The sequence below is a fragment of the Pecten maximus genome, chromosome 17, assembly GCF_902652985.1.
Source record: "Pecten maximus chromosome 17, xPecMax1.1, whole genome shotgun sequence".
Taxonomy (NCBI): Eukaryota; Metazoa; Mollusca; class Bivalvia; order Pectinida; family Pectinidae; genus Pecten; species Pecten maximus.
In genome coordinates this window covers 11,191,419-11,204,860 of record NC_047031.1, presented here as the reverse complement: position 1 = coordinate 11,204,860, position 13,442 = coordinate 11,191,419, and the positions used below count along the sequence as shown (strand labels likewise).

General features: G+C 41.3%; 1 protein-coding gene across 4 annotated transcripts in view; it reads left to right on the top strand.

The window, feature by feature from the left end:
* The window catches only part of LOC117315356 (sodium- and chloride-dependent GABA transporter 2-like), a 182,065-nt gene that overhangs the window by 78,378 nt on the left and 90,245 nt on the right, over window positions 1–13,442 (top strand). For all 4 annotated transcript variants that reach the window (XM_033869511.1, XM_033869512.1, XM_033869509.1 and 1 more), the window contains one exon: window positions 4,973–5,146. In XM_033869511.1, coding sequence (XP_033725402.1) covers window positions 5,056–5,146 — 91 coding nt within the window. In that variant the 5' untranslated portion in view covers window positions 4,973–5,055. The remainder of the gene's footprint in view (window positions 1–4,972; window positions 5,147–13,442) is intronic.

Here is a 13,442-nt window from a genome sequence, read left to right as displayed (position 1 = left end):
ATAAAACCTTGGCTTCCTTCTATTACATGACCAACTATTATAAAACCTGGGATTTGTAGTACACACTAGCTTCTAGTGTAACCAACTATTATAAAACCTGGCATTTGTAATACTGACTATCTTCTATCAAATAACCAATTTTCTACCACAATACGCTGTGTTATTCCACTCTAAAGCCATTGTATAAATGTGCCGACTGTTGGATATATAAATTATATATATAATGTTCCACTAGTGGACTCTCTTAAGCTCGTGTCTTTTGTAACTTTAAAAAAAATAACTTACTCGTGTGAAATAAATTCCATATCCAACAATCATTCTGGTAGCATCTCTTTGGGGTAGGGATAGAAAATTGTAGGAATGGTGGGGCTGCATGACCCCCTAGGGGCCTGAGATGTGGGGCCAAAAGGGGTAATTTTTTCTAAATTGATGGAAACAACTTCTTCTCTGAAACTAAGCAATGGATAACGCTCATATTTGACTGGTAGCTTCCTTATGGGGTAGGGATACAAAATTGTTCAAATGGTGGTGCTGACCCCCTGGGGGCCTGAAGGGCTCTACCAAAAGGGGTCAATTTGGCTCAGATGTTGAAAACAACATCTTCTCTGAAACTAAGTAATGGATATCACTCATATTTGTCTGTTGGTATTGTTATGGGATGTTGATTCAAAATTGTACATGGTTGACGCTGATCCCCTGGGGGCTGAGGGGCGGGGCCAAAAGGGGTAAATTTGGTTAAATTGATATAAACAACTTCTTCATTGAAACTAAGTTATGGATATCACTCATAATTGTCTGGTAACATCAATAGAGGGTAGGGATTCAAAATTGTACAAATGGTGGGGCTGACCCTGATGTAAGAATAGGCCTGGCCCAGGGTTCTTTCCCCACCCCAAGGGACTTATGGTTTCTTTAAATCATGTTTAATCTTGACTTTGTTTCTGGATTATATCTTTGAAGCAGTTGACTCATCCCCACAACATAATTGTATATAATCATACGTCAACAAATGAAGCTATTAGCAAATGGAACATAAACATTATTTTGATGTTTGCTCAAATTAACCAGGTGAGTGATGATACTTGTGCTCTGTTATCATGAGAGTCTGTGAAAGTGAGAGAATTGTGATGGAGAGAGTTTACAACTGATGGGTACTAACATCACAATTATATACTTATGTTTCTGTTATGATGATGTAATTCTGGGGGGTTATCAGGGTTGCCACCATCTTAGGATGCCAAAGTGGGAGATCTCCCACAAAGAGACTCTTGAAAGTGGGAGATTTTGTGCGGCGTCATTTTATCCACATTTTCAGGTTTCAGAATTCCTAAATTATGATAATATTATTATCAAAAACTACACAAAACACTTGTATAGTTCATGGGAAGCTAGCTTCTGTTTATTTCTCCACCAAATTTGCTTTGTATGTATTATAGGCCTGTTGTGCTGCACATAACATGTCCTCACTGGGCTTGAACTGAAACAAGTGTCTTCAGTGTTTTGTTTGGCTGCCATCAAAGCACAAATGGTGTCATTATGAAGTTATGATCTACGATCACAATGTACAATCTTCATGAACGAAAACATTCTCTCACTGTCTGCATTACTCACTTTGATAACAAGGCAGTACTATGCTACCTTGCTAAGTAATAGGTACCTCAGCTTTTGAGTAAATGGGTCTTACTGTATAGACATTTCCTGCCAATACTTCCCCAGATTGTCACCACTGTTGTCAGCTGATGAGAAGTCTGTTGCTGGTGCTAGATGGTAGTCTAGGGCTTCTTTTTTTTCTAAATTCTTTCATTTTTAGCTCACCTGGCCCGAAGGGCCGGTGAGCTTATGCCAAATTGGTGCAGCGTCCGTCGTCCGGCGTCCGTCAACATTTTCTTTAAATTGCTGCTAGTCCTAAAGTATTGAATGGATTTTCACCAAATTTGGTCAGGAACATCCTTGGGGGAAAGGGAACAGAGTTTGTATAAATTTTTACTCTGAACCCCCAGGGGCCTGAGGGGCGGGGCCAAATAGGGGAAATAGGGTTAATCGTTTAAATCGCTACTAGTCATCAAGTTATGAATGAATTTGAACCAAATTTGGTCAGCAACATCCTTGGGAGAAGTGGAACAGAGTTTGTATAAATTTTTTCTCTGAACCCCCAGGGGCCTGAGGGGCGGGGCCAAATAGGGGAAATAGAGATTAGTCTTTAAATCGCTACTAGTCATAAAGTTATTCATGGATTTTAACTAGATTTGGTGAGGAACATCCTTGGGGGAAGGGGAACAGAGTTTGTATAAATTTTTACTTTGAACCCCCAGGGGCCTGAGGGGCAGGGCCAAATAGGGGAAATAGGGTTAATCCTTTAAATCGCTACTTGTCATCAAGTTACGAATGAATTTGAACCAAATTTGGTCAGGAACATCCTTGGGAGAAGGGGAACAAAGTTTGTATAATTTTTTTTCTCTGAACCCCCAGGGGCCTGAGGGGCGGGGACAAATAGGGGAAATAGAGATTAGTCTTTAAATCGCTACTAGTCATGAAGTTATGAATGAATTTGAACCAAATTTGGTCAGGAATATGCTTTGAACCAAATTTGGTCAGGAATATCCTTGGGAGAAGTGGAATAGAGTTTGTATAAATTTTTACTCTGAACTCCCAGGGGCCTGAGGGGCGGGGCCAAATAGGGGAAATAGAGATTAGTCTTTAAATCGCTTCTTTTCATAAAGTGTTGAATGAATTTGAACCAAATTTGGTCAGGAACATCCATGGGAGAAGGGGAATGAATTTGAACCAAATTTGGTCAGGAACATCCATGGGAGAAGGGGAACAGAGTTTGTATAATTTTTTTCTCTGAACCTCCAGGGGCCTGAGGGGTGGGGCCAAATAGGGGAAATAGAGATTAGTCTTTAAATTGCTACTAGTCCTAAAGTTTTCTTTGGATTTGAACCAGATTCACTCAGGAACATCCTTGGGAGAAGGGGAACAGAGTTTGTATACATTTTTATTCTGAACCCCCAAGGGCTTGAGGGGTGGGGCCAAATAGGAGAAATAGGGGTTATCCTTTAAATCGCTACTATTCATAAAGCATTGAATGGATTTTAACTAGATTTGGTCAGGAACACCTGGGGAGAAGGGGAACAGCGTTTGTATAAATGTTTACTCTGAACCCCCAGGGGCCTGAGGGGCGGGGCCAAATAGGGGAAATAGAGATTAGTCTTTAAATTGCTACTAGTCGTAAAGTTATGAATGAATTTGAACCGAATTTGGTCAGGAACATCCTTGGGAGAAGGGGAACTGAGTTTGTAAAAATTTTTACTCTGAACCTCCAGGGGCATTAGGGGCAGGGCCCAATAGGGAAAATAGGGGTTTATCATTTGAATCGCTATTTATCATAAAGTTATGAATGGATTTGAACCAAATTTGGTCTGGAATATCCTTGGGGGAAGGGGGAAAGAGAGTTTATGTAAATATTGACTCTGACCCCCAAGGGGCCTGAAGAGTGGGGCCAAATAGGGGAAATAGAGATCTGTCTTTATATCGCTACTAGCTATAAAGTTTTAAATGGATATGAACCCAATTTGGTCAGAAACATCCTTGGTGAAAGGTGAACAGATTTTGCATAAATGTTACTGTGACCCTCCATCCCATAACTATGTATAGCATCGCTGGACATTAAGGGATAAACACAATTCTGATGCAAAAATAGGCCCAAGGGTCTTTCCCCAACCTAAGGGACTTAGTTTCTTTAAACACAATTAGGTTGTAAAAATAATCCGTAGGGTCTTTCAGTCCCTTAGAGAGTATGTGTATTAACAAATTGAACATGAACATTATTTTGACATTTGGTCAAATCCAACCAGGTGAGCGATACAGGCCCCATGGGCCTCTTGTTTAAAAATTTTGCATGATAGACAACAACAGGTTACATTTCACAAATACAATTATATAATTACTCGCTCACATTTTCTTCATTTTCTCATTTGAACAGTTTAACTGATCAAACTATAATTATTTAAATCTAACCCACCTTACATTCACACTCGCATACAACATGAAGACATAGAGAATCGGACAAAACACAAAGAACAGCAGAACAAAAACAAAACAAAACACATATAAAAAGAGCTACAGAGAAGGAAGAGAGAAAAGTTCTCTACAAGAGTATCAGTCTCATCATCTTTCATGACATGGCACCTCCTGGCAATCTGAAGAACTGAATAAAAATTATTTTAAGTGCACACATTTTGATTTTATTTTTTTTTGTAATATTTATCATGTTTGTGTTGTCAATATGCTGAGATATCAAATGTAAAATGTAACTTACCACCCTCTGAGATGATGTCTGCCTTCATAGAAGGGTTCAAGAAAGCCATATTATTCAGGGTAGGATCTGTTCCGTCACGTGGGACAGGTCTTCGTGGGAGAAAGCTTTCAAAATCATGAGTCTCCCAACGAGGACGTAAGAGGTGGCAACCCTGGGTTATATATACGGAAGTTCATAAACACCAGGATATAGTGACGTACAAGGATGTGGTTGTGTTTTAGTAAAATCTCATTAATTAGTGTTTAATTTGGAGTATATTCAATTATACCAAGGTAACGTATATTATCTTTATAGACTTTAGCCCTTACATATTTTTAATTTGATAGTTTGAGATCTGTTGGAAAGGAATCATTACAACTTGCCCCATTTGGATTTGGATTATAGTGACCCAGTTAATTTACTAATATCCATTCACAGATAATAATGTTAAATTTTGTAGCGATTACATGTTGGTGCGAACAAGTTGGTTTTCTCTGGATGTTTCCACTCAAAGTAATAGTTATAAATCTGAATTTGTGATTTCACCAGTTGTTTATTACTTATTAAATAATAGTTATTAAGTCAAATTTTAGTTTTTGATAGAAAATTTCATAATTACTGGTAAAGAATATTATTATTCCTTATAATGATAATTATTCATTCGTTTCATTTCAGCTTTACTATTTTGATTAATTTACCCTTTGACTGGTGACCAATCAACCACTGACCTTTATCACCAAGTCAACCTTCTAGCAGCCATGGGAGAACCTACAGCCAAATGGAACCTCCTTCAGCTTGCCTTTGTAGCAGTCTACCCAGCATGTCTGTCTTCTATACGAATGGTAGACGGTAAGTCTATATATAGTAGTGTTACCTTGCCTTCATAGCGGACTCTCCCTTTATACCCAGCATTTTAGCCATTGTGCTTCGTCCGTCGTTGTCCGCCGTCCACCGTGCGTAAACTTTTTCTTTCAAAACGCTACCCTTGGGTGGATTACAACTAAATTTGGTGTGAAACATCATTGGGGAGGGCGGTCATATTTCATATAAATGAGGCTGGTGTGACCCCTGGGGCCTGAGGGGCAGGGCCCCAAATGGGGAACTTTGGTGAATTTTTGCTATAAAATCCTACTCCTCCTTAACCCTTTGGTGGATTTCAACCAGATATGGTGTGAAACATCATTGGGGAGGGCAGTCATAATTTATATAAATGAGGCTGGTGTGACCCTGAGGCCTTAGGGGCGGGGTCCCAAAAGGGGAACTTTGATAAAATTTTGCTATAAAGTCCTACTCCTCCTTAACCCTTTGGTGGATTTCAACCAGATATATGGTGTGAAACATCATTTGGGGAGGGCGGTCATATTTTTAGCTCACCTGCCCGAAGGGCAAGTGAGCTTATGCCGTGGTGCGGCGTCCGTCGTCCGTCCGTCCGTCCGTCCGACCGGCCGTCCGGCGTCAACTTTTTCATTTAAACAACTTCTTCTCAATAACCAAGAGGCACAGGGACTTGATATTGGGCCTGTAGCATGCTGGGGTGAAGGGCTACAAAGTTTGTTCAAATAAATGACCTTGACCTTCATTCAAGGTCACAGGGGTCAAATAGGCTATAATCTTCAAACAACTTCTTCTCAATAACCAAGAGGCCCAGGGACTTGATATTGAGCCTGTAGCTTGCTGGGGTGAAGGGCTACAAAGTTTGTTCAAATAAATGACCTTGACCTTCATTCAAGGTCACAGGGGTCAAATAGGCTATAATCTTCAAACGACTTCTTCTCAATAACCAAGAGGCCCAGGGACTTGATATTGGGCCTGTAGCTTGCTGGGGTGAAGGGCTACAAAGTTTGTTCAAATAAATGACCTTGACCTTCATTCAAGGTCACATGGATCAAATAGGCTATAATCTTCAAACGACTTCTTCTCAATAACCAAGAGGCCCAGGGACTTGATATTGGGCATGTAGCATGCTGGAGTGAAGGGCTCTAAAGTTTGTTCAAATAAATGACCTTGACCTTCATTCAAGGTCACATGGATTAAATAGGCTATATTCTTCAAACGACTTCTTCTCAATAACCAAGAGGCCCAGGGACTTGATATTGGGCCTGTAGCATGCTGGGGTGAAGGGCTACAATGTTTGTTCAAATAAATGACCTTGACCTTCATTCAAGGTCACATGGGTCAAATAGGCTATAATCTTCAAACAACTTCTTCTCCATAACCAAGAGGCCCAGGGACTTGATATTGGGCCTGTAACTTGCTGGGGTGAAGGGCTACAAGGTTTGTTGAAATAAATGACCTTGACCTTCATTCAAGGTCACATGGATCAAATAGGCTATAATCTTCAAACGACTTCTTCTCAATAACCAAGAGGCCCAGGGACTTGATATTGGGCATGTAGCATGCTGGAGTGAAGGGCTCTAAAGTTTGTTCAAATAAATGACCTTGACCTTCATTCAAGGTCACATGGATTAAATAGGCTATATTCTTCAAACGACTTCTTCTCAATAACCAAGAGGCCCAGGGACTTGATATTGGGCCTGTAGCATGCTGGGGTGAAGGGCTACAAAGTTTGTTCAAATAAATGACCTTGACCTTCATTCAAGGTCACATGGGTCAAATAGGCTATAATCTTCAAACAACTTCTTCTCAATAACCAAGAGGCCCAGGGACTTGATATTGGACATGTAGCATGTTGAAGTGAAGGGCTCTAAAGTTTGTTCAAATAAATGACCTTGACCTTCATTCAAGGTCACATGGATCAAATAGGCTATATTCTTCAAACGACTTCTTCTCAATAACCAAGAGGCCCAGGGACTTGATATTGGGCCTGTAGCATGCTGGGGTGAAGGGCTACAAAGTTTGTTCAAATAAATGACCTTGACCTTCATTCAAGGTCACATGGGTCAAATAGGCTATAATCTTCAAACGACTTCTTCTCAATAACCAAGAGGCCCAGGGACTTGATATTCGGCCTGTAGCATGCTGGGGTGAAGGGCTACCAATTTTGTTCAAATAAATGACCTTGACCTACATTCAAGGTCACAGGGGTGAAATTTGCGATAGCCAAGAGCCTCCAAGACCTGATATTAGGTCAATAGAATGCTGGAATGAAGGACTAGAAAATTTTTAATATGAATAAAACTAGCTTACAATGATATTTGAATAAAGAGGTAATCAACATAGTATCTTTAGAAATGACCTCATCAACTTCAAAGTTGCTGTAGAGCCAGGTGAGCGATACAGGCCCATTGGGCCTCTTGTTAGGTCACCTGAGACGAAGTCTCAAGTGACCTATTCTAATCGCCTTTTGTCCGTCGTCGTCCGTCGTGCGTTTGTAAACTTTTTACATTTTCGACTTCTTCTCCAAAACCACTGAACCAAATTCAATGAAATTTGGCAGGGAGCTTCTATGGCTAAATTTCAACTAAAATTGTGAATTATATGGTCCCCATCCCCCAGGGGCCTGAGGGGCGGGGCCAAAAATGGTCAAATTGACTAAAATTTCAAAAATCTTCTTCTCTACTCTCAGATAAGGTGGAATCAAACACTTTTCATAGATGAAAGGATCTTAAGGTGCTTTACCAAAATTGTGAATTTCATGACCCTTGGGTCTCACGTTTGCCCCTGGGGAGGGGGTAAACTTTACTATAGTTTATATAGGGAAATCACATTTTTGACTATTATTTGTTGGATTTCATTCTAACTTGGTTAAAATTATCAGCATGGGATGACAGTTTGATGGTATGTACATGTTGGCCCTGGTTGACCCCCAGGGGCTGGTGGGCGGGGCCAAAAAGGGTCAAATTGACTAAAATTTCCAAAATCTTCTTCTCTACTCTCAGATATGGTAGAATCAAATACTCTTCATAGATGGAAGGGTCTTAAGGTGCTTTACCAAATTTGTGAATTTCATGACCCTGGGGTCTCACGTTTGCCCCTGGGGAGGGGGTAAACTTTACTATAGTTTATATAGGGAAATCACATTTTTGACTATTATTTGTTCAATAGCCGTAGGAAATAATACCAATTTAGTTAGAATTATCAATATGAAATGCCTGTTGAAGGGTACGCACACATTTGCCACTGACTGACCCCCCGGGGCCTGAGGGGCAGGGTCAAAAATGGTCAGATTGATTAAAACTTCAAAAATCTTCTTCTCTGCTCTCAGATATGGTGCAATCAAATACTCTTTAAAGATCCGTCTTTAGGTCTTTTACCAAAATTATGAATTTTATGACACTGGGGTCTATTGTTTCCCGCTGGGGAGGGGGTAAACTGTGCAATAGTTTATATAGGGAAATCACATTTTTGACTATTATTTGTTGGATTTGTATTATAACTCATTCTAACCTGGTCAACATTATCAGCATGGGATAACAGTTTGATGGAATGCACATGTTGGCCCTGACTGAATCCCAGGGGCTGATGGGCGGGGCTAAAAACAGTCAAATTGTCTGAAATTTCAAAAATCTTCTTCTCTACTCTCATATTTGGCAGAATCAAAAACTCTCCTTAGATGGAGGGTCTTGTGATGCTTGACCAAAATTGTGAATTTAATGACCCTTGGGTCTCACGTTTGTCCCTGGGGAGGGGGTAAACTTTAGTATAGTTTATATAGGGAAATCACATTTTTGACCGTTATTTGTTGGATTTGTATTGGAACTCATTCTAACCTGGTCAACATTATCATGGGATAACAGTTTGATGGAATGCACATGTTGGCCCTGACTGAACCACAGGGGCTGAGGGGAGGGGCTAAAAAGCTTCTTCTCAATATCTATATAAGATATAATCAAATACTTTTCATAGAAGGAAGGGTTTCATGGTGTTTTACTTAAATTTCATGACCCTTTGGGTATCAGGTTTGCCCCTGGGGAGGGGGTAAACTTTACTATAGTTTATATAGGGAATTCATATTTTTGACAATCATTTGTTTTATTTCTATTGGAATTCATTCTAACTTTCTTAAAATTATCAGCATGGGATGACATGCATGGAATGATAAGCACATATTGGTCCTGACTGACCCCTAGAACTGATGGGTGGGGCCAAAAAGGCTCTATTAAATTAACTGAAATATTTCAAATCTCAGGTGACCGTTAAGGTCCTTTGGGCCTCTTGTATATAAATGAGGCTGGTCTGACCCCTAGGGCCAGAGGGGCGGGGCCCCAAAAGAGGGATGTAAGGGGTACGACAGGAAGTGATAGAAGGATAGAGAAGGGAGGATTAGGTGAGGGATGTAAGGGGGATGACAGGAGGTGATAGAAGGATTGACAAGGGTAGAGTTAATTAACTGTGTTGTTTTAATGTCTCACTGGTACAAAAACTGTGAAATACTGTCAAACACTGTCAAATATTGTCAACCATTGTCAAATGCTGTCAAACCCTGTCACGCACTTACAGACACTTTCAAATGCTGTCAAACCCTGTCAGGCATTGACAAGCACTGTCAAACCCTGTCATGCACTAACAAACACTATCAATTGCTGTCAAACCCTGTCACACACTGACAGACACTGTGAAATGCTGTCAAACACTATCAAACATTGTTTACCACTGTCAAATGCTGTCAAACCCTGTTACGCACTGAGAATCATTGACAAACGCTTTTAAAAGCTGTCACGCACTAACAGACACTGTCAAATGCTGTCAAACCCTGTCACATACTGACAGATACTGTCAAATGCTGTCAAACCCTGACAAACACTGTCAAACAATGACAAATGCTGTCAAACCGTGTCACATACTGACAGACACTGTCAAATGCTGTCAAACATGTTAGAATTTATGTGTTTTTACTAATCATTTAAAAAAAAAGATACAATTTTGGCGGAAGATATGACATCCTCTGAATTTAATATCAATTCAATTTTATTTTAAAGTGAATAGTTTTCACAGATTTTGATTAGTATCTTCAATTTCACAGATTTTGATTAGTATCTTCAAAAAGAATCAAAAAAATAAAACATTTGAAAATGTGAGCTAAATTTAAGTTTGCTATGCCAAAACTTCCTTCACTTGTCAGACTTTGTGATTTAGGATTGTGAAGGCCTAGCACCTAATGAAACTGGAGTAGTGTCCCTAGAACAGTAATGACTACTTATAATCTCTACTTGAGATTGACCATCACACAAGTTCCAAGGTCAGGCTATACTTATAGCACAGGTCAACCTTGCTTTATTTTTAAATCATACTCAGTTCAAAGTGATTTAGAGAGAACTCTGTCACCTCACACTGATTAGCTGTGTAGAGAGAACTGTCACCTCACACTGATTAGCTGTGTAGAGAGAACTGTCACCTCACACTGATTAGCTGTGTAGAGAGAACTGTCATCTCAGACTGATTAGCTGTGTAGAGAGAACTCTGTCTCCTCACACTGATGAGCTGTGTAGAGAGAACTGTCCCCTCACACTGATGAGCTGTGTAGAGAGAACTGTCACCTCACACTGATGAGCTGTGTAGAGAGAACTCTGTCTCCTCACACTGATGAGCTGTGTAGAGAGAACTGTCACCTCACACTGATGAGCTGTGTAGAGAGAACTGTCACCTCACACTGATGAGCTGTGTAGAGAGAACTCTGTCACCTCACACTGATTACCTGTGTAGAGAGAACTGTCACCTCACACTGATTAGCTGTGTAGAGAGAACTGTCACCTCACACTGATGAGCTCTGTAGAGAGAACTGTCACCTCACACTGATTAGCTGTGTAGAGAGAACTCTGTCACCTCACACTGATTACCTGTGTAGAGAGAACTGTCACCTCACACTGATTAGCTGTGTAGAGAGAACTGTCACCTCACACTGATTAGCTGTGTAGAGAGAACTGTCACCTCACACTGATAAGCTGTGTAGAGAGAACTGTCATCTCACACTGATGAGCTGTGTAGAGAGAACTGTCACCTCACACTGATTACCTGTGTAGAGAGAACTGTCACCTAACACTGATTAGCTGTGTAGAGAGAACTGTCACCTCACACTGATTACCTGTGTAGAGAGAACTGTCACCTCACACTGATGAGCTGTGTAGAGAGAACTGTCACCTCACACTGATGAGCTGTGTAGAGAGAACTGTCACCTCACACTGATTAGCTGTGTAGAGAGAACTGTCACCTCACACTGATTAGCTGTGTAGAGAGAACTGTCACCTCACACTGATTAGCTGTGTAGAGAGAACTGTCACCTCACACTGATGAGCTGTGTAGAGAGAACTGTCACCTCACACTGATTAGCTGTGTAGAGAGAACTGTCACCTCACACTGATTAGCTGTGTAGAGAGAACTGTCACCTCACACTGATTACCTGTGTAGAGAGAACTGTCACCTCACACTGATGAGCTGTGTAGAGAGAACTCTGTCACCTCACACTGATGAGCTGTGTAGAGAGAACTGTCACCTCACACTGATTAGCTGTGTAGAGAGAACTGTCACCTCACACTGATTGCCCGTGTAGAGAGAACTGTCACCTCACACTGATTAGCTGTGTAGAGAGAACTGTCACCTCACACTGATTAGCTGTGTAGAGAGAACTGTCACCTCACACTGATTAGCTGTGTAGAGAGAACTGTCACCTCACACTGATTAGCTGTGTAGAGAGAACTGTCACCTCACACTGATTACCTGTGTAGAGAGAACTGTCACCTCACACTGATTAGCTGTGTAGAGAGAACTGTCACCTCACACTGATTAGCTGTGTAGAGAGAACTGTCACCTCACACTGATTACCTGTGTAGAGAGAACTGTCACCTCACACTGATGAGCTGTGTAGAGAGAACTGTCACCTCACACTGATTAGCTGTGTAGAGAGAACTGTCACCTCACACTGATTAGCTGTGTAGAGAGAACTGTCACCTCACACTGATTAGCTGTGTAGAGAGAACTGTCACCTCACACTGATTAGCTGTGTAGAGAGAACTGTCACCTCACACTGATTAGCTGTGTAGAGAGAACTGTCACCTCACACTGATTAGCTGTGTAGAGAGAACTGTCACCTCACACTGATTAGCTGTGTAGAGAGAACTGTCACCTCACACTGATGAGCTGTGTAGAGAGAACTGTCACCTCACACTGATTAGCTGTGTAGAGAGAACTGTCACCTCACACTGATTAGCTGTGTAGAGAGAACTGTCACCTCACACTGATTAGCTGTGTAGAGAGAACTGTCACCTCACACTGATGAGCTGTGTAGAGAGAACTGTCACCTCACACTGATGAGCTGTGTAGAGAGAACTGTCACCTCACACTGATTAGCTGTGTAGAGAGAACTGTCACCTCACACTGATTACCTGTGTAGAGAGAACTGTCACCTCACACTGATTAGCTGTGTAGAGAGAACTGTCACCTCACACTGATTAGCTGTGTAGAGAGAACTGTCACCTCACACTGATTAGCTGTGTAGAGAGAACTGTCACCTCACACTGATTAGCTGTGTAGAGAGAACTGTCACCTCACACTGATTAGCTGTGTAGAGAGAACTGTCACCTCACACTGATTAGCTGTGTAGAGAGAACTGTCACCTCACACTGATTAGCTGTGTAGAGAGAACTGTCACCTCACACTGATTAGCTGTGTAGAGAGAACTGTCACCTCACACTGATTAGCTGTGTAGAGAGAACTGTCACCTCACACTGATTAGCTGTGTAGAGAGAACTGTCACCTCACACTGATTAGCTGTGTAGAGAGAACTGTCACCTCACACTGATTAGCTGTGTAGAGAGAACTGTCACCTCACACTGATTAGCTGTGTAGAGAGAACTGTCATCTCACACTGATTACCTGTGTAGAGAGAACTGTCACCTCACACTGATTAGCTGTGTAGAGAGAACCTGTCACCTTGAGAACTGTCACCTCACACTGATTAGCTGTGTAGAGAGAACTGTCACCTCACACTGATTACCTGTGTAGAGAGAACTGTCACCTCACACTGATTAGCTGTGTAGAGAGAACTGTCACCTCACACTGATTAGCTGTGTAGAGAGAACTGTCACCTCACACTGATTAACTGTGTAGAGAGAACTGTCACCTCACACTGATTAGCTGTGTAGAGAGAACTGTCACCTCACACTGATTAGCTGTGTAGAGAGAACTGTCACCTCACACTGATAAGCTGTGTAGAGAGAACTGTCACCTCACACTGATGAGCTGTGTAGAG